The following is a 17,993-nucleotide window of genomic DNA, read 5'->3' on the forward strand; positions in this document are numbered from 1 at the left end:
GCACAGATTCATTTTCTGTGCACTGGGCCCAGATTCCCGTATCAGAAACTGGGGACTCACTCCAGCCTCTTCACTTACCCTCAGCCTCCACACCCAATCTCTAGGCCTGACTAATTTTATTTCTTATCCTGTCCACCTCCACTATCATTAACCTGATAGTAGATCAGGGTCTAATCATCTCATCTACACTTTCTAATTGGCTTCCTTCTTTCCCATCTTACTTCCAATCCAAAGGCCATACAGCAGCCAGAATGATGAGTCTAAACCCAAGAGGTTGACATCAAAACCCATGAGGGGTCCAGCTGGCCTAACTGGTGTACAGCTGAATGTCTTGTGCCCTGTACCTACCCATACAAGACCTTAAGTCACTCATGGACAGGGATACAGTTCCCCCTGACTCTCCCCATCGGGGAGCCTAGTTGGGGAAGCGACCTCAGTGACCACATGCTGCAGCCCACCGTAACAGCTTCATTCCTCCCTGACAGAGTTTCCAGCTCTTTCTCATAGGCCAACAGAATACCTCCCAGTACGGGCATTCCCATATCATTCCTCCTTAAGCCTACTTGCCCCCACCTCATGCACAGGCCTCTGTATTTTCTTTAAGAAACCATTTACTAGTGGTTTTCTAAGGCCCCTCTCTTCCCCACCCTGAAACTCTCACTCCCTCATTGCTCTAGTTTCTTTCTTCATTATCAATGTGCCAACCCACGTGAACACTTCCTGCCTTGTCAACTTCTGAGACACAGGGTATGAGGTTTTTTCCCCCACAGAATCCATCATAGAGTCTCCTTAAGTAGATGCTTAACCAATATTTGTTGGCTGAATGCATTTGCCAGATCCAGGATTTGCATTTCTTTTGTCCAGGCCCTTCCAGAAGACTGACAGCCCTATTCCCTTGTTGAGGAGCAGACAGATGATCTTAGTATCCGCATGGATCACTCTCCTGACTCCAGCCTCTCTTCTGGGTGGGCCACAAGCTGCCAACTGCTGTCATTCCTCACGTAGCCTTGCTCCCCCCCACTGCCCTGCTACCTGTTCCTCTCCTTCCTAGGAAGCTACCTGGTTCTTGTCCAGCTCACAGTTCTTGTATTCCTGCTCCCCCTGCTCCTGGAAGGTGACAATGACGAAACCCACGAAGATATTCATCATGAAGAAGGCAATGATGATGATATAGATGATGAAAAAGATGGAGATCTCCACACGGTAGTTGTAGATGGGGCCCTTGTCTTCTGTGTGGGAGTCGATGGAGCGGTACAGCAGCCTGCAGGAGACAGGCCCCAGAGGGAAGCAGAGAAGCAGTGTTACCTCTGTGGAATGATGGCACCACTGCTCCTAGGGATCCTCGGATCAGGGGTGCTGGAAACAGCTCTAGGCTGGGAATCAGAAGATCTGGGTTCAAGTCCCAGCTCTGCCACTTACTGGTGTGGGACCATGGGCAAATCACTTAACCTCTTAGAGCCTCAGATTCTTCATCTGTACAATGGAGACAATAAGCCTAACTTTCCTACCTGGCAGGGTGGTTGATATAATGTATATGGAGGGTGTTTCAAAACCATCAAAAATTATTTTAATGTAAAATGAGTCATGGACATTGATTTCAAATACTAGAAATATTAGTAAATACTGAAACAGCTTTGCAAACTGGTATAGACTCAGAGGATGTTACAACGAATATAAAAGAAATCTATCTGAGAGCAAATATCCATTTATATAAAAATATTAGATAAAAAATGACCCAGGCTTATTTAGATCATCAGCAATGGTTTGGATTCATACTTAGGTAGTTTACATGTGTATGCCATTCATTTGGGCCTGGACTACGTGCCCATGATGCTTATTCCTCTTCATGGATAGGGATTATCTCCTCTCTCTCCTTTGTTACTCTGCACAGTACTCAGTTATTCTCTAGGTATTATCTATATTTTACCACCTAAGAATGGTGACTCTCATATCAGATCCATGTGCTATTACTGACTTAGAAATATTTAGAATTTTCTCTTTTAAATAATAATTTCCCTGGAATACACTAGGTAGGGGGTATGGGGAAGCAGTTGTCTACACAAGATATATGGAACAACCTGGTAGAGGTGATGCAGTGTAAAAGGCCAGCCAGGTTGGTCTAGGCATTATCTCTGCAGAGGAATTTGGACTCAGGCTTCTGTCCCTTTCTTACGTCTCACTGTAATTATAGGCAAGGCTTTTTCTAAGGAGATGGGGGTAGAGTCTAAAAGATAGCTATCTTGGCCATCTTTACCCACATTGAGTACATGTTGGTAGCAGTACTCTTGAATTCTATGGTAATCCAGGGGCTCATACCTAGAGAAACTCACCCCACTCCTAGATGCCATGAGAGTAATGACAAAGACCCCTGTCATTGGGGCTCACTCTGAGGTAGGGAGGGGAAGATAAACGAAGCTCATTTTTGGTTGGAATTTCTGAAATGTTGACATCTTCTAGAAAAAGAAGAGTCTATGTTTCAGCAGTGACCATGGAACGCAGATTGTTTTAGAAACAAACCCTCATTGCTTGGGAAGGACACAGGTAAGTATGACTTCTGGGAAGGAGTGTGGGAGAATAATAAAACTTGGGGAATGTCTTGACCTCTAATATCAGGGTGGGCAGGCCTTGATTTGTATACTCACTCCGGCCACCCCTCAAAGGTAGAGACGGTAAAGAGGGCCATCATGGCCGCCAGAACATTGTCAAAGTCAAACTTGCTGTTCTCCCAGCTGCGGGGTTGGATGATGGGGTGGTCGACCTCCCCGTCCTTGTATGTGATGTAGTTACCCCTGAGAAAGACGGAAGAGTTAATTCTTGGGTCTCTCACCTCCCTTCACACCTGACCCACCAATGACTCCTGGCTTGCTGGGTGGGATGAGACTGGCCAGGCTTAAACCCTACAGTGCTAGCCATTGGAAAGAACTTGAGAGGGTAGACCTTTCAAGAATAGATAATCTTACATGTCATGTCAATGTGATCAAATTACCCATGGGTCAAAGTTCAGCTGTCAGTGCCATCTCAGAAAGAATGGGTTGTCCCTCCTCTCAGGCCAAGTCACCAACCTCCCAGAGTTAACTAGCTTTGGTGCTGGCTGCCCTCCTGCTTGTACTCACTTGCATTCCGCCTCAGTCTGTTTGGAACTATCTGAGCAGGTGTAGAGCTTTCCCTGGAAGGCAGAAGAACAAAGTGATTGGAGATGTTCATTAATCAATGAATCAGTCAAAAAATGATTAGTGATCATCTCTATAGCCCAGCACTATACTAAGGACTTGGGATAAAAAGTGCAAGGAGAGCAGAATTGAATTGGGAAGATATGACTTGTATATACAAAGCAGGCAGTGAATAAAGATGCTCAGTGTTGCAAGTACCACTGAAATAAAAAAAAAAAAGGGAACTCTACTCCGTGAAAGCTGGACTCTTTCAGCTGGCCTGAAGAAGGGTAGAAGTGGAACAGGGTTTGGAGGGACAAATTAGATGGGAGGAAATCAGGGGAATTTATATGGTCGGTGGGAGAAGGCAGGGGGAAGGATGCTTCAGATGGGAGAACAGCAAAAATAAAAGGATTAAGGCAGAAAGAGCAGAGACCATGGACACCAGCCTCACCATAGCTGAGGGGTCTTGTCTGGATGCAGTGAGAGAGAACCTGGGTGGATGCAGGGTTCTGAAAGCTAGGTGAAGAAGGGTGGATTTGATGCTGTTGATAACAGGGGACCATTTCGGGTTTTAAGCAGGTGACTGACATGAGGTTTCAGAGGATAAGAGGCCCTCTCCCTTTCTTGCTAGAAGGATGGGCAGGCACTGCAAGGGCAGGCTGCACTGTGGGGGCGAGGGGTCCTTGGCCTGGTGGAAAGCACCCCCTTCCAGGCTCTTCCTCTTCCCCTGGGGGACGCTGAGAGGAGGGTGGCTGGAGGTTCCACTCATCCCAAGTCTGACTCAGGCCGCTGTCCTCTTTTGGTTGTATCTGCCAGCTCTGTTTCTCAGGAATACTGAGAGGAGGGGAAGGAAGCAGGAGCACAGATCAGAGTCAAGATGTTACCTTGAAAAGCTGGACCCCGATGCAGGCGAACATGAACTGAAGCAGTGTGGTGACAATCACGATGTTCCCGATGGTCCGGATGGCAACAAACACGCACTGAACCACGTGCTGCAGTGGGAAGAGAGGGCAGGGGAAGGGATGGTGTTCTGGAAGTGCCTGCAGCCTGAGCTTCCTTCAGCTAAGCCATGAGCCTTTCTGAGGAGGCTGAATGGGCAGCGCCTTTGCCAAAAGGGGAAATTCAGACTCAAACAGGCAAAGAACCTTCCCAGGTTCACATGGTGATGGAATCCAATGGAACCCAAGGTCCCCTGTTGGGCTCTAGGTGACTTTAGGGACGAAAGCCCTGCTAGCTTCCCATTTTATAGGGGTAGGAATATGGGGACCTCATCATTATGTGGGGCCCTGGGTTTGTGTGTGCATCTCCTTCTTGTGAAAGTTTTGCTTAGACGTTCTGATTTTGAATGGCTGCCTGTCCTTGTTCTCTTCTCCCTGAAGTGGAACTGGTGGTACAGGCAGGAAAGTCCAGGCTCCCACACAGCAGCCACTTGCCCTGGCTATTTCTCCGCCCTCTAGCCTACCGCCCCCCCATCCCCTTGTTTAACTTCCGCCAACCCCCAGCCAGGTAGATGCTTGCTGGGCTGCTGGCTACCCCCCAGACCCATGCTTCTCACCTTTAGCCCCTTGGCCCTGTTGATGGCCCTCAGGGGCCTGAGGACGCGCAGGACTCGTAAGATCTTCACCACGTTGATTGCGCTGGACCTGGGAGAGGGAAATAGGGCAGGCGAGTAAGCTCCTCTTTTGGTGGAGCAGGAAATAAGGTGGTGAGGGGGTGTGTTGACAGGCTGACCCCAGGCCAACTTGAGAAAGTGTAAAGTCTGTTTTGGGGGATTTTTCTCATCCTGGGACCATTCTCTACTCCCACCTCCCACCCCCTAGAAGAGCCTAGAACTTGCCGGTGACCCTGGGACTTCCTGTTGGTGTGTAAATAACATGAAAAGCAATTTACCATAAGTCATTAGCACTATAATGTGCTACTCAGGGGAGCTTTAGACAAGAAAAGAGAAACCTGAGCTCGGCCACTTAACAGCCAATTCACTGAGGATAAATTTTCTAACTTTTCTGAACCCTAGTTTTTCATCTGTAAAGTGGGCCTCATAAGGTTGTTGCAGGGATTAAATGAGGAAACATATCTGTATCATCTAGCAATGTGCTTTGCACATATTGTAAACAATAAATGGTAACTTTATTAGGTGGTGGAGATTCAGGCTTTGTTTGCTGGAGGTGATGGGCGGGGGAGGAGATATTCTGGATCTCCAAATATGTGTCCTAGGTAGTTGCCCATTACGTGCGTATATGAAACCCACTGGTTCATAGCACACTCAGAACTTGAAAGAATGGATTCTACACAGCAGGTCCTGCATACCTGGATGCTAGGGCCTGGCCAGGATCTCTGGGAGCTTCAGGCTTTTTCTGTTCCCCAGTGGAAATGAGGCACCAGGGTGCAGTTCTCCCCAGAAGCCCCTCAGCAGGAAGCCTACATGGTTTCTGGAGTTATTCATCAACCCAACCCAGGTGGGGTCTATCACAACCCTCACACACTACCCTGATTGAGATATCCTCTCAAACTTTCAGAGAGCTTGTACCCACCTTGGGACCTAAAAAAATGTATGACACCTCAGACAGGGCTGATTTCATTCTACATGAGGTCAGGATAATGTGCTCAAGAGGGAACTGGTAGAAAGATCGGATTTCTCTGGTTCATGACTCTTTTACCCTGAAGGATTTAAAGGGCATTCCTAGCCATCCCAGTGTCTCAGGGAGGGAGTCTGTTTGCACTGAACGGCAATGGAAGGGATTTTAAGATCAGGTGGGGGAAAGCACAGACAAGGTGGGGGGGTTTGTTTCTTGGTTCCAGGTTAAATAGTAGTTTAGTGGTAGTGCTGGGATTAGAATCTAGACCTGTAGGCTCCTAGGCAGATAGCTGGGATAATACAACTGATGATCACAGAAAAGGTCTCACTCCTCATGTCCCCATGTCCACTCTTTCTAGGCTTACCATGAAAACACCCTTGGGAAGGGAGACCCAGGACCCTTTTTCCTCTGCAATTGGTGTGACCTTGGGCAAGTCTCATGCCCTGAACCTCAGTTTTCCTGTCTATAAAATGGTGGTAACAGCCCCTGCCCTGCCTGCCTCATAGGTTTTTTTGTGAGGACCACAGAAGATTGTACATCTGAAAGTGCTTTGAGGTTGAAGGGCAGGGTTAACATTAGCAGCAGATAGAACTTGGGAGACACTAGTAATCGGATCCTGTTAATTGAGCAAATTGGCAACCTTGGTTGTACACTGGAGTCTCCTGGAGAGCTTTTAGAACTCCTAAAGCCCAGGCCTGTACCCCAGACCAATTAAATAAAAACTTGGGGAGAGGGATCCAGGTAAATGTCCTTCCTGAAACTACTCAGGTGATTCCACTATGAAGCCAAGATTGAGAATCGGTAATTCCCCTCTCTCTTTCTCTTTCCCCCACCCACCTTCTTCTCATCAGGTTCTTTGACTGGAGAGAGAAAGGGAGGGAAGATGGTCAGGAAGATCAGAGCTGGTCACAGCAATGCCAGGCCCTTGGAGCTGAGGGTAGCCAAGGGCACTGGGCACGTGGTGGAGGAGGCAGGAAGGCCCTGGAGACATTCCTCCGTTATAACTGGGCCCGGCCCTGCCTGTCATGGCAAGAACCAGATATTTAAACATCTTCTTGCTGGATCAACATACCCCCAAGTGTCACACCATTAAGGACGTGTACAAAAAGCCATCATGTTTTACAAGTCAGGGGCCCCACCCCATTCCTGTCACAGTCACACCGGTGGCCATGCAGGAATGCCCTCCAGAGTCTTGGTCATCCTCTCTGACACCCATTTCCACTTGTGTGCCCCCATATGGGGCCGAGGGAGTCCTACTCACTGGATGCCAAAGGAAATGAGGGACACGCTGACCACCAGCAGGTCCAAGATGTTGAAGTAGTTTCGGCAAAAAGAGCCCTTGTGTAGGAAAGCCCCATAAGCAGTCATCTGCAGGGAGGCACAGAGAAACACGAGCATGAGTGGTCCCTGCCCAAGCTCCAGAGACCCCCTCATGCCTCCCTCTCCTCCCACAGCATCCCTTGGGTGGGGCAAGCTGAAGAGCAGTGAGAGGACCGGGGGCAGGCAAGACTGCAGAAGGAGAGGCAGGACCGAGGACAGCATTCTGCAACCATTTATACAACCACCACACAATCCCCAGCTCTGGATGGTTAAGTGGTTCCTTCTACCTACTAGACCACACCAGACTCTTCCATCCTATATTTGGAGCCTTTTCAGATTGGGCACTGCCATCCCTCTCTCATTTTCCACCACTGTTCCTCATCACATGTCTGTGGCTCTGGCCCTGAGGGGCCCTTTGCTGATACTGCCCAGACCAGTTTTCACTTGGATGCAAACTTTCCAACCTCCTGTTCAAATTCTATCAACCCCCAGGGCCAGCTTCAGACATTAAGCATCTGGGGAAAGGTGGGGCGTGCCCAGTGGGGTGACCAACTGTCCTGGTTTTCCCAGGATTTTCCTCGTTTAGCACTGAAAGTCCTGTGTCCCACCCAGGCAACTCTTCAGGCTCAGGCAAACTGGGACAGCTGGTCACCCCAGTGCCCATTGAGAAGTTTTATTAATAACTTTGGCAATTAGCATCCCTCCACTTCCTAAGCTTAATTAGTGTTTATGATCTATGCCACATATTCTAAACTCAGTTCTATTATCTTGCTTCTAGACTGATATTCTTTGAGGCCAGAGCTGTGTGTTCAGAGGGACAATGTGGTACCATGGTTAAGAGCATAGGTCTGGAGCCAGGATGCCTGAGTTTGAATCCCAACCCTGTCATATTTTATTTGTATGGCCTGGAACAAGTTACTTAACTTCTCTGAGTCTCAGTTTCCTCATCTGAGAAATGAGGGTCATGATAATATCTCCCCTATAGGGTTGTAGGCATCAAATGAGTTATTACAGGTAAAACACTTACACTACCCTGCAAATACTAAGCTTCATGTAAGTGTTAGCTGTCACTATAGAGAACTGAACATAGGGTCAGATAGACTGGATTTGAATTCTGGATTCTTCCTATATAAGGATGTCCAGTTTCCTCATCTACAAAGCGGGCATACTATTCCCTGTCTTTGTGAGGCACGCACAGAAAGACAACGTGAAGGCCCTTTGAAGACTAAAATGGGAGCACATGGGATGGTGATTATTTTTACAGGACTTGGCTATTATTACCTCTCTCTGAGCTCAGTATAAAGCCACTGTAGACACTCAAACAACCTTTCCAATTTTGTTGACTTGAATTAAGAGGTAACAGATTTCCAGGTTAAGGGTTGTGAAAGGCCATGGGCAGTGAAGCATCAGCCAAAGGGAACAATTTGGAGCTACTGGCTGGGAGACTGAGAGTGGCTCCCTGGTCATCTGGGGTCCAGTTTATCTCTTTGGAATCAGAGCATGCCCAGAGCAGCATGTCCGCAGAGCAATTCAAAAGCAAACACAGGGGAAACTGGCAAAAATAGTTCTCGCAACCTAATTCTTTCCATTTATCTCTTGCTGCAGGGGGTCACAGGGGACTGAGACAGCTGTGTCCTGCAACAGTTTCTAGAAGTGGGTATATTATATAAAAGTCTGCAGGGGAATATAGTTGGAGATTTCTCTTGAAGGTCCGCCATCTGGAGGGGCTTGCTGTCCTGTATCTGGTGAAGATCTAGGACCCCAGAGACTAGACTTGGGTGGTTCCTACAGTTCACTTAACCGAAGAACCCCTGCACCTGTAGAAGGCCAAGCACCTTCCCCAGCCATCTCACGTTCAGTCTCAGAAAAGGCTCTGAGTCTGACCCCACCTCACTCCTGGTTTGGACACCGTGAGGACACTACGGAGCACCACAGAGCCCTCCACAGCAGCAGCACTCCTTGAATAGGTGCACTAGTGGGTCTCACTCTGCCAACGTCTGTCCTATGACTTTGGGATCCTATTTGTCAGGGGACCTAGATTGAGACCAGCACTCCAGAAAGTGTGTGTGTGTGTGGGGGGGGGGCGGACACACATGCCCAGGCAGGGCTAGAGGAAGAGTGGTCAGGGGAGAAAGGGCAAGTGGATACTGAAAAATTGGAGCATTTATTTGAAAATTATCCTAGGCATTTAAGGCAACAGAAGAGGCCAGGTTCAGGTACCCAGTGCAAAGTGTCCTTCCTTTACCCCGTTTGGCTGATGGCCACCCACTCATTTCCTGCTTCCCAAAAGTTCTAAGCCATTGCATAAGCAAAGCCTATTGCTGGGGTATTTTCAGGATGAGGGAAGAAAAAAGGTAGGCATGAGATCACTGACTCTCTGAGCTGGTAGGGCAGGAAAACCCCTCTGTCCAGCCACAGGTGGCCACTGCCTCCCCAGGCAGCCCTTCTAGTTCCTAGATGCATCTTGTAACTGTACTCAGTGGGCCTGGGTCACCTCCTCCCTCCTCTATGTGACAGTCCTTTGCAGTATGCAGGCCAACTGTCATGGTCCTACAAGCCCTTTCTTTTTAAGGCCAAACGTCCCCAAGTCTTTCAAGTGTTCTTGAAATGAAATGCCCCTTGGAGGATGGGACCATCATTGTCTGTGCCATGGCCGGAAGCTGAGGGAAAGACAGAGGGACCCAGTGGAAGGAGGTGCAGGGAAGTGGAGTGGGGACTGGGGTTTTTATTTAGAAGCACACTGAGCCACAAAGGGAGTAGAAGAGGGTGAGGGTGAAGGGAAGGAAGGCTCTTGCCATGACAATGCTGGCAAAGAGACCTTTTACTTCTGCTCATGGCAACCTTGAAGGAAAGACAGCACTGCTGAAATCCACATGGGAAGCTCTGTGGAGCAGTCCTGAGAACTGAGACTCAGAGCTTTTCTTGTCTCGGGAAAGAGGTTTGGGGATTTGAGTGCCTCCCTGAGTCTGAAGTCCAGGATAACTCAGCTCACCATGGAAAGGGGTTTTACAGAGTATATCTTCATGTAGTCGGGCAGCTCTTGGCTCCCTCTTCCACTGCCAGGAATCAGGGCCTGGTCAGATCCACTGCCCTTGAGCAGAAGAGAAAACCCAGGGAACACCCTTGGTCACTGGAACCAGGGACAGAAATCGGGGGTCTGGACAGCTCAGCTTTCTGGGGATAAAGACATAAGAGAGGCACCCCAAACTGCTCCACTCAACTTCTGTTAGAACTGTCACGTACATTAAAGGGTTGGGACTTGACTTGGGAGTTGCATTAAGAAAGGAAGGGTCTGTCTGCCGGCTGGCTGTGGTACATGGTCAAGCATGGACAGTGGCTTGCATCAGCCCCATGAAGGGGGAAAAGGGAGCCTGGACTCCTTGAAAGGAGTCCTAGGTGAGTCTCCCAGGAAGAAGACACCAAGCTGAGGCATATGCTTTAGAGCATATAGCCCTTCTGTTCAGGGTAATGGTAAAATCCATTCTGTTGTTCTGAGAAGAGAGCAAGTGCTGAAATGCACTTTTCCTGCGTCTCAGAGATCACACCCTGAGTCTTAAATGGAATGGCTTGGCGATGCATTGTTTTAGAGGCTGAGAACTATACTGGAAAAACATAGAAATCATAATAAAATAAATATGAACATTAATTATAAATTAGTATAAGTAATAAAACAAAACTTAGAAAACAATCTCTCTCATCCCAATGCTTTCAGAGGTGGGCTCCGCTGATTGGGTAATTCTGTAGCAGTTCCTCCATCAGGGCCACCAGCATCTGGGGCCACCAGCCCCAGGTGGGGCCAGGCCTGTGTGCTCTCAGGACTGGGGTTTGGGACCTGAGTGCTCCAGCTTCTTTCAGCTCACTCCCCTGTACTTAGCTCTCCATTATGATTCTCCCTCCTCCACACCTTAGGGCAAGGGGCATCATAACAAAGCTTTTCAGCAGGAAACCGAGGATTCAGAAGTAATCTACAGTCATCTGTTGAAAGCCCTCATTGGCAGGCTGGTCCCAAATCTTGCATTAGGCCCATGATTACTATCACGCAGGCCCAACTCCAGCCTAGCCCTGGTGCCTGCCCCTAGTACTGAGGAAAGTGTTGTGGAAGGTGTTGACAACGGCTGTCCAAAGGAGGTCGACCAAGTGGCTTTCCATGCCCCATGAGTGTTTCCACTCTTGGAGTTTGTGTAGCATCTCTTCTGGGCAGGAGGAGGGAAGGGAGCTCTGAGCAGGGGTCAGTCATCAATTACCCAGAGATGGGGTATGTGGGTGTGTGTGTGGCAGGGGGGGGGGCACTGCGGACTGGCACAGTGCCAGAGCTGATAACAGGACAGCATCAGTGTTGACACTGTGAGCCACATGCCCCTTCCAGACTGAGAGGAAGCACAGCACAGCAGGCCGGGCGGGGGGGAGGGGTGGTGGTGGTGGTTCTTCAGGCTTCTGAGCCAGAGCAAAGTGCATAGCATAAAGTGAGGGGCACTAATTCTTCCAATCTCAGGCTTGAGAGTAAAAAAGAGTGAGTGAAGGAAACAAGAGAGAAAAGAGACAGGCAGACAGAGCAGAGATAGAGAAAGAGACAGAGAGTGCATTGCTCAGATTGTATTACCTTAAGGATAATTTCTAATGTAAAGATACTAGTGAAGACATAGTCTGCATTGCCTAGGATCTGAAAAATAAGCACAATTGGATTAGTGGCTCTGAGAGTGAACTCGACACCAACAGAAGCATGTGTGTTAGCAACAGACAGCAGCAGAGAGCTAGTGCCGGCTCCTGGAGGAAGGGAAGAGGAGAGAGGGGTTGGGACTTTACCTTCAGAGCAATTTCAATGGTGAAAATGGTAGTGAAAACAATGTCAAAATAAAACAGAATCTGCAAAACAAAAAGAAACAGGGTGGGGATGGGGTGGGAAGGGAGAGAAGCAGGCTGGAAGGAGAAGTCAGCTCCAGAACCACACTACATGTCACCTGAGATTTTCCACGTGGAGACAGATGGAAGCAAGTTAGGAGATGAGTAGCATATACACAGCATTGGATCCTGAAGCGGGGTTGGCCTCAGGCAGCTTGGTGGCTCCAGATGAAGTCCCCAGACATGTGAGGGGGGCTTCCAAGGCAGGACTCAGTGGGTCCTGAGTCTGGGCAGCATTTGGTTGGATGTTTTTCTCATTAATCCAATTTACTTACAAACCCCAATCAGACCATTGGGATGCGTGTCAAAAGGACAGAGTGGGGTTTGCTTTTTATTGCAGGAAAATGCAAAATGCTTAGCTCACATTGGTGTGACTCAGCTAGCTTCTCATGTTGGTGGAAATCCTGGTGTTGTGTTCTTTGGGGCATGGGAGGGAGTATCCTTCAGGTGAGGACTGCCCAGGCTTGGGACAGGCTGCATGGTTTCATCCTCTATTATATTTCAGGTGATGGATCAGAGCTAGGGCCAACACCTTTCTAAGAAAACTGGACCAAGCAGGCTGCAGGACCACCAAATCGTTTGGCATGGGTATGGCTTTAGGTTGGTGGACTCCTCTCTTCATGCCTACCTGGTTGGAATTTGACAAAGTTTTGAGGCTTTGAGATATAACAATTCTTACTCTAGCCTTTAATGTTGTTCACCAGAGCCTTGGCTGGGTCTCCAAATTTAGTTTTCTACTCTACACAAGGTCATTGAAGCTCTCCTTTATATAAGGTCAGCCTCACCATTGGCACCTGTTTGACAATGCTCCCCTCATCTCCCCAGTGATTGGGACTGGTCAGAGTTTATTAGGAGCAAGGCAGGAAGTCAGTGGCTACTTTTTCTTTCTTTCTTTCTTTTTTACTAAGTATGCAAGGAACCAGAGCCTTCAGGGAAACATCCACAGGGCAATGAGAGTCCTGAACTTTGCCAATCAGGCCAGCCTGAAGCATTTGGGTACATGTTCTCTTATTTGTTTTGGATGGTTTCTACCAAAACCCTAATCTCTTAAAGAAAGTTTATTGTGCATCTGATTACAATATTTGGAATTGGGCTCCTGATTGAGGGCCCAGTCCCATTCCTGGGAGGAAGGGGTGCAGGGGACAAAAGGGAATGCATACATGGTTCCTGAAGGAGGTGTGCTGGACGGGGTCCTCAGCTGCCAGGGAAATGCTGCTGAGCAGAATGAAGAAGAGGATCAGGTTGGTGAAGATCGTGTCATTGACGATGCGGTGACACTGGAGGCGAAATCTGTGTGGGGAGGAGAGAAGGACAGAAGCACGTCAGGTAGGCAAGGGAAGCAGCTCCCGGGTCCCTGGAGCTCAACACTCCTTCACTCAACTTGTGGGAAAGGTGCTTGTTCGTTTGGGGATGGGCTCTTCAACTGAGGTCTTATGGCTGCTGGGTAATGACAACCACATCCCACCCCACCCCCCTCCGTGCCCCCACTGTGAGGCACATCTGCACAGAATTTTGCACTTTCACAGGCAGTTAGCTTTTGACATTTTGGAGGGTTACATCTGAGACCTTTGGGAATCCCCAAATTTTCATATACTTCTGTGACATTAACAGCTGGCTCTTTGGGGGGGACTTCTTTTTCCCATCATTAAAAAATCATTTCATAAGAGCTTCATATATTTATGTATAGGGAATGACAGAGCTACCCAGAGATGTGGATGGTGAGAGGCCAGCTCAGCTTACACTCTGGCTAGGCAATTGGCTCCTGTGTAATAGCTTCAAGGCATGCAATTAAATTCCACACCTCAGCATAATTACAAGGAACTACACGCATGGACCTCTGGGCACTCATTGACGGTGTCACAAATGCTAGATCCTTGAATGCCAAGTGTGTCTTATAGAGTATCTCATACTGGCAGCCTAGGAATGGGATATGGGTGTTAGTATCTTCATTTTATAGATAAAAACACTGAAACCCGAGAAGGAGAGCCGGCCCAGAAAGACAGCTTGTAAAGTGTTGTGTGTGCTTGGCTGGGGGGTGGGGGTGGGTGGGGGGGTGGTTAGGACTTGAATCCAGTTTCAGACTTCTGCTCGCAGCATTGTGATTGACTAAATGCTCTGAGAGACCCTAGTGCTGCAGAAGCAGCAAATCCTGGAAAGGACAAACCCTTTGAGACAATTCTGGCTTCATTAGAGTTAAGAGGTCTGCAATGATTATCCCTTTCAAACAAATAAACAAACCCACTGAGCCAGGGTCTGTGTGATAGGTAGCCAGGAAGGGCAGAGTTGCCTGAGGATAGACGCCAGTGGTAGCCCTGCTATCAGGAAACTGCATTTCAAGCCAGACTCGAGGTGGGGCACAGAAGCTTGGGACTCTCAGGCTGAGCCAACACGCTTAAGAAGCATCTGGAAGAAAGCTTCCCAATCTTAATTTAGGTCCACAGGGATCTCACCAACTAAGATAATGTATTGAGGTCATAATCAAAGATTAAGCACACAAGAGGATGAGCCGCTAAGATGGGAAATCAGAAGAAACTACAAACAAGTGATTTAGAACCCCCTCCCAAAGACTGTGTATACTGGACACATCAGATAGAGAATGCAGAACAACTATATTTCGAATATTTCACAGAATAAAGGACTTGAGCACAAAGATGATGAATCAACAAGGGAAGTATTAGATATAGACAGATGGATCTGGAAAAATCAATCAGCAAATGGAATTGTTTGAAATGAAAAAAGAATTAAGTTGATTTAAAAACTGGTTTAAACAGTAACACAGACAAAGTTGAAAAGAGAATGAAGAAATTGGAAGCTATATCTGAAGAAATTACCCTGAATACGAAAAGAGAGATAAAGAGGTAAAAGATTTGCAAGACACAGTAAGAGATAGGAGGACAGAATGAGAAGGTCTAACCTATGTCTAATTGGAGTGCCAGAAGAAAAGAATAGAAAGAGATTATGGCTGCAACTTTTCAAGACTTAGAAATTCTTATTCTAATTTTTAATGTTGTTCAAGAACTGGAGAAAAATACAAATCCACAACATCCCAGGCAGGATAAATGGAAAGAAATCCATATTTAGATACATGGTAGTAAATCTAAACAATATCAAGGCAACAGAAGATGTTCAGAGCAGCTAGAGATAAAAAGCAGATTACCTACAAAGGAATGAGAGTAGGAATGATACACTATAATAATATGTTTAACACACTGTGAGACAAATTCTATTGACCTAAAATTGTATACACAGCAAAACTATTTTCCAAGAACAAGAAATGAAAACAGAGATAAACAGAGGCCAAATAACTTTACTGTAAAGGAATACTAGGGGCTTCTAAAAAAATGTGCTTAGGAAGAAAGAAAATGATTGCAGAAGGAGGGACTGAGATGCATGAAAAAATGGTGAACAAGTAAAATGGCAAGTTGTATGTACATCCAAATCTACATTGTCTATAGAATGATAATGATAATGATGATAATGTCTAACTTGTTAAGTTAAAAATAGTTAGGACTAAAAATACTAAGCAACAACATATAAGTTAGGAGGGCTGAGAGGAGTTAAAGTAGTATAAGTTCCTTCTATTTTGCAGGAGGAGGTCTAGGATACTGCTTTATTTTAGACTTCGTTAAGTTAAATAGACTTAGTAAATTACCAAAGGTAATCACCAAAAGACTAGAAATAGAGTTTACATGTGTCAAAAAAATGGAGGGAAAAACAGACACAGGTCTCCTGATTTGGAATCCAGGGTACTGTTTACACAAGTTGTGGGGGGTTGGCAGAGTCCCAGGCTCCACTAGAGGTCGGAGGATGCTGGCATCTGCTGCGCATGTGGCTTGGAGAGAGCAGAGTCCCACCTTCCCCACATTCTCGCACACCTGTTGTTGGGGCTGAAGATGAAAAACGCACTGGCTTCTGGCATGGGCACTGCCTTTTCCTTAAGGTGCAGCTCAGAGAGTGGTCGTGGGCGGGGGCCCACAGGCATCTCAGGCTCCTCCTCATCCTCTTCTCCTGTAGGAAAAAAAGCACCGTTCTAAATAACTCCACTACTCCCACGAGGTTTTACCGCTATGCTGCCTTCTTCCAGATACCTTCCTACCGCCCCAAATCAAGACATCATTTGCGTCTCTGAAAATGAGAGGTATCAACTGAGACACTCAGCTCTCTCCCTGTGAGTGCTGGAATCTTTGTTAGAGAGACTTTTCTGGCAGCACACAAGGGGGGTTGTAAGTAGGGTGACTAGTTCAATCCCAGTTTGCCAAGAACTGTCCTGGTTTCTAAACTGAGATTCCCACATCCCAGGAGGCTCCTCAGTCCCATGTGGATTCGGATGGTTGGTTATCCTAGTTGTAAGGCACTAGGAAAGGTGATCAGGTAAGACTAGGGCATTGCCAGGTGTCTTTTCCATCTAGGCTGCAGGTAGGGGCATGGGTACAGCTCAGGTGACTTGCAAGCAACCCCATCCTTGAAGGTTCTAGGAGTTTAAAATTAACACTCCCATTCCTGAAAAATACCAAAAACTCATGTGCTGTAGGGATAAGAGGGCAACGATGCTGACCACAACAAGCACTTCATTCAAAAGTCTAGACATTAGCACCAGTTAAAGAAGCCCCTTTGTGGGCGCCTGGGTGGCTCAGTCGTTAAGCGTCTGCCTTCGGCTCAGGTCATGATCCCAGGGTCCTGGGATCGAGTCCCACATTGGGCTTCCCACTCTGCGGGAAGCCTGCTTCTCCCTCTCCCACTCCCCCTGCTTGTGTTCCTGCTCTCGCTATATCTCTCTCTGTTAAATAAATAAATAAAATCTTTAAAAAAAAAAAAAAAAAGAAGCCCCTTTGTTCTCCAGGCTAGTGGCCACATTCACTGTGGACCAAAAGGAAATGGCTTACTTTGCTTGCGAGGTCATTACCCATGGTAGGAAACGACTACATATCCTGTTCTGATCAAATGTATTTAAAAATGTTTAGAAGGGGAAAGGGAGTAAGAGCATGGGTTCTCCAGCCAATGCCTTGACCCAAATCTTGGCTCTGTTTCTTTTTGGCATTTAGTCTCTCTGTGTCTCAGTTTCCCCATTTGTAAATGGGATAATAGTACATACCTACGTCAGAGTGGCGCCTGGCACATGCAAGTGCCATATAAACGTTAGCTGTTGTTACGATCTCTACCCACAGGAAAGACTCATAGCCTATAAGGTAGTGCTTAACATCTTTCTCAGTCTGACCTCTGCCTGCTCTTATTCCCTGACAGACTTTCCACTCACATCAGCCTGTTTTCTGAAGGCTCATGGTAGTGGGTTGAATCATGTCCCCCACAAACTCATGCCTAGCCAGAACCTCAGAATGTGACCTTACTCTGGAAACAGTGTCTTTGTAGATGTAGAGTCATGATGAAGTCATATTGGAGTAGGGTGGGCCCTAAATCCAAGGACTGCTGTCCTTATAAGGAGACACAGAGACACATATGTGAAGACAGAGGCAGACGGGAGTGATGAGGCTGACAGGCAAGGAGCGCCAAGGACAGCTGGCCATCAGCAGAGATGGGGAAGAGGCGAGAGAGGATCCTCCCTGGAACCTTGAGACGGGGGATGGTCCTGCCAACACCTGAGTTCAGACTTGTAGGCTCCAGAACCGTGAGAAAATAAATGTTTGCTGTTTAAAGCCACCAAGTTCATGGTTATTTGTTATGAGAGCCCCAGGAAATGAATACACTCGCCATGTGCTTTCTCCTTTCCTTTCCTCACTCCGTCTCCTTATTTGAACTGCTCTCATCTCCCTCTCTGCAGAGCTAGAAGGACTCCCATGTCAGACAGTATCATTCACATGGCTCTCATGAGTACCTGAGCTCTCCAGAATGACCTTCCTGTGATTCCAGAGCCCTGTCGGCCTCCTGCATTCACTTGGCACCTAGGACAAAATAGCTCGAATGCCTGATTTTACATGTATCTATCTGTTCCATCTCTGAGAGAGACACTATAGAGACAGACACTATGCCCAGCACGTAGTTGCCCTTAGTTTTTGATGATGATTACACGTTCACACTAACATTTGCTTTA

General features: G+C 47.3%; 1 protein-coding gene across 24 annotated transcripts in view; it reads right to left on the reverse strand.

Moving 5' to 3' along the window:
• The window catches only part of CACNA1C (calcium voltage-gated channel subunit alpha1 C), a 632,951-nt gene that overhangs the window by 98,489 nt on the left and 516,469 nt on the right, over positions 1 to 17,993 (reverse strand). For 12 of the 24 annotated variants that reach the window (XR_014145548.1, XM_081820952.1, XM_081820956.1 and 9 more), the window contains 9 exons: positions 15,823 to 15,955; positions 13,108 to 13,237; positions 11,852 to 11,911; positions 6,990 to 7,096; positions 4,708 to 4,795; positions 4,037 to 4,144; positions 3,114 to 3,166; positions 2,643 to 2,789; positions 1,060 to 1,261 (listed from right to left, as the gene is read on the reverse strand). Coding sequence is in view for 23 of the 24 variants with exons in the window: in XM_081820952.1 (XP_081677078.1) it covers positions 1,060 to 1,261; positions 2,643 to 2,789; positions 3,114 to 3,166; positions 4,037 to 4,144; positions 4,708 to 4,795; positions 6,990 to 7,096; positions 11,852 to 11,911; positions 13,108 to 13,237; positions 15,823 to 15,955 (1,028 nt within the window). In the remaining variant the exon portion in view is untranslated. Of the gene's footprint in view, positions 1 to 1,059; positions 1,262 to 2,642; positions 2,790 to 3,113; positions 3,167 to 4,036; positions 4,145 to 4,707; positions 4,796 to 6,989; positions 7,097 to 11,648; positions 11,709 to 11,851; positions 11,912 to 13,107; positions 13,238 to 15,822; positions 15,956 to 17,993 lie in introns of all 24 variants that reach the window. The other 12 variants (XM_081820959.1, XM_081820957.1, XM_081820954.1 and 9 more) reach the window with 2 other exon arrangements.

The sequence above is a fragment of the Leptonychotes weddellii genome, chromosome 5, assembly GCF_054177405.1.
Source record: "Leptonychotes weddellii isolate Sample4059 chromosome 5, ASM5417740v2, whole genome shotgun sequence".
Lineage (NCBI taxonomy): Eukaryota > Metazoa > Chordata > Mammalia > Carnivora > Phocidae > Leptonychotes > Leptonychotes weddellii.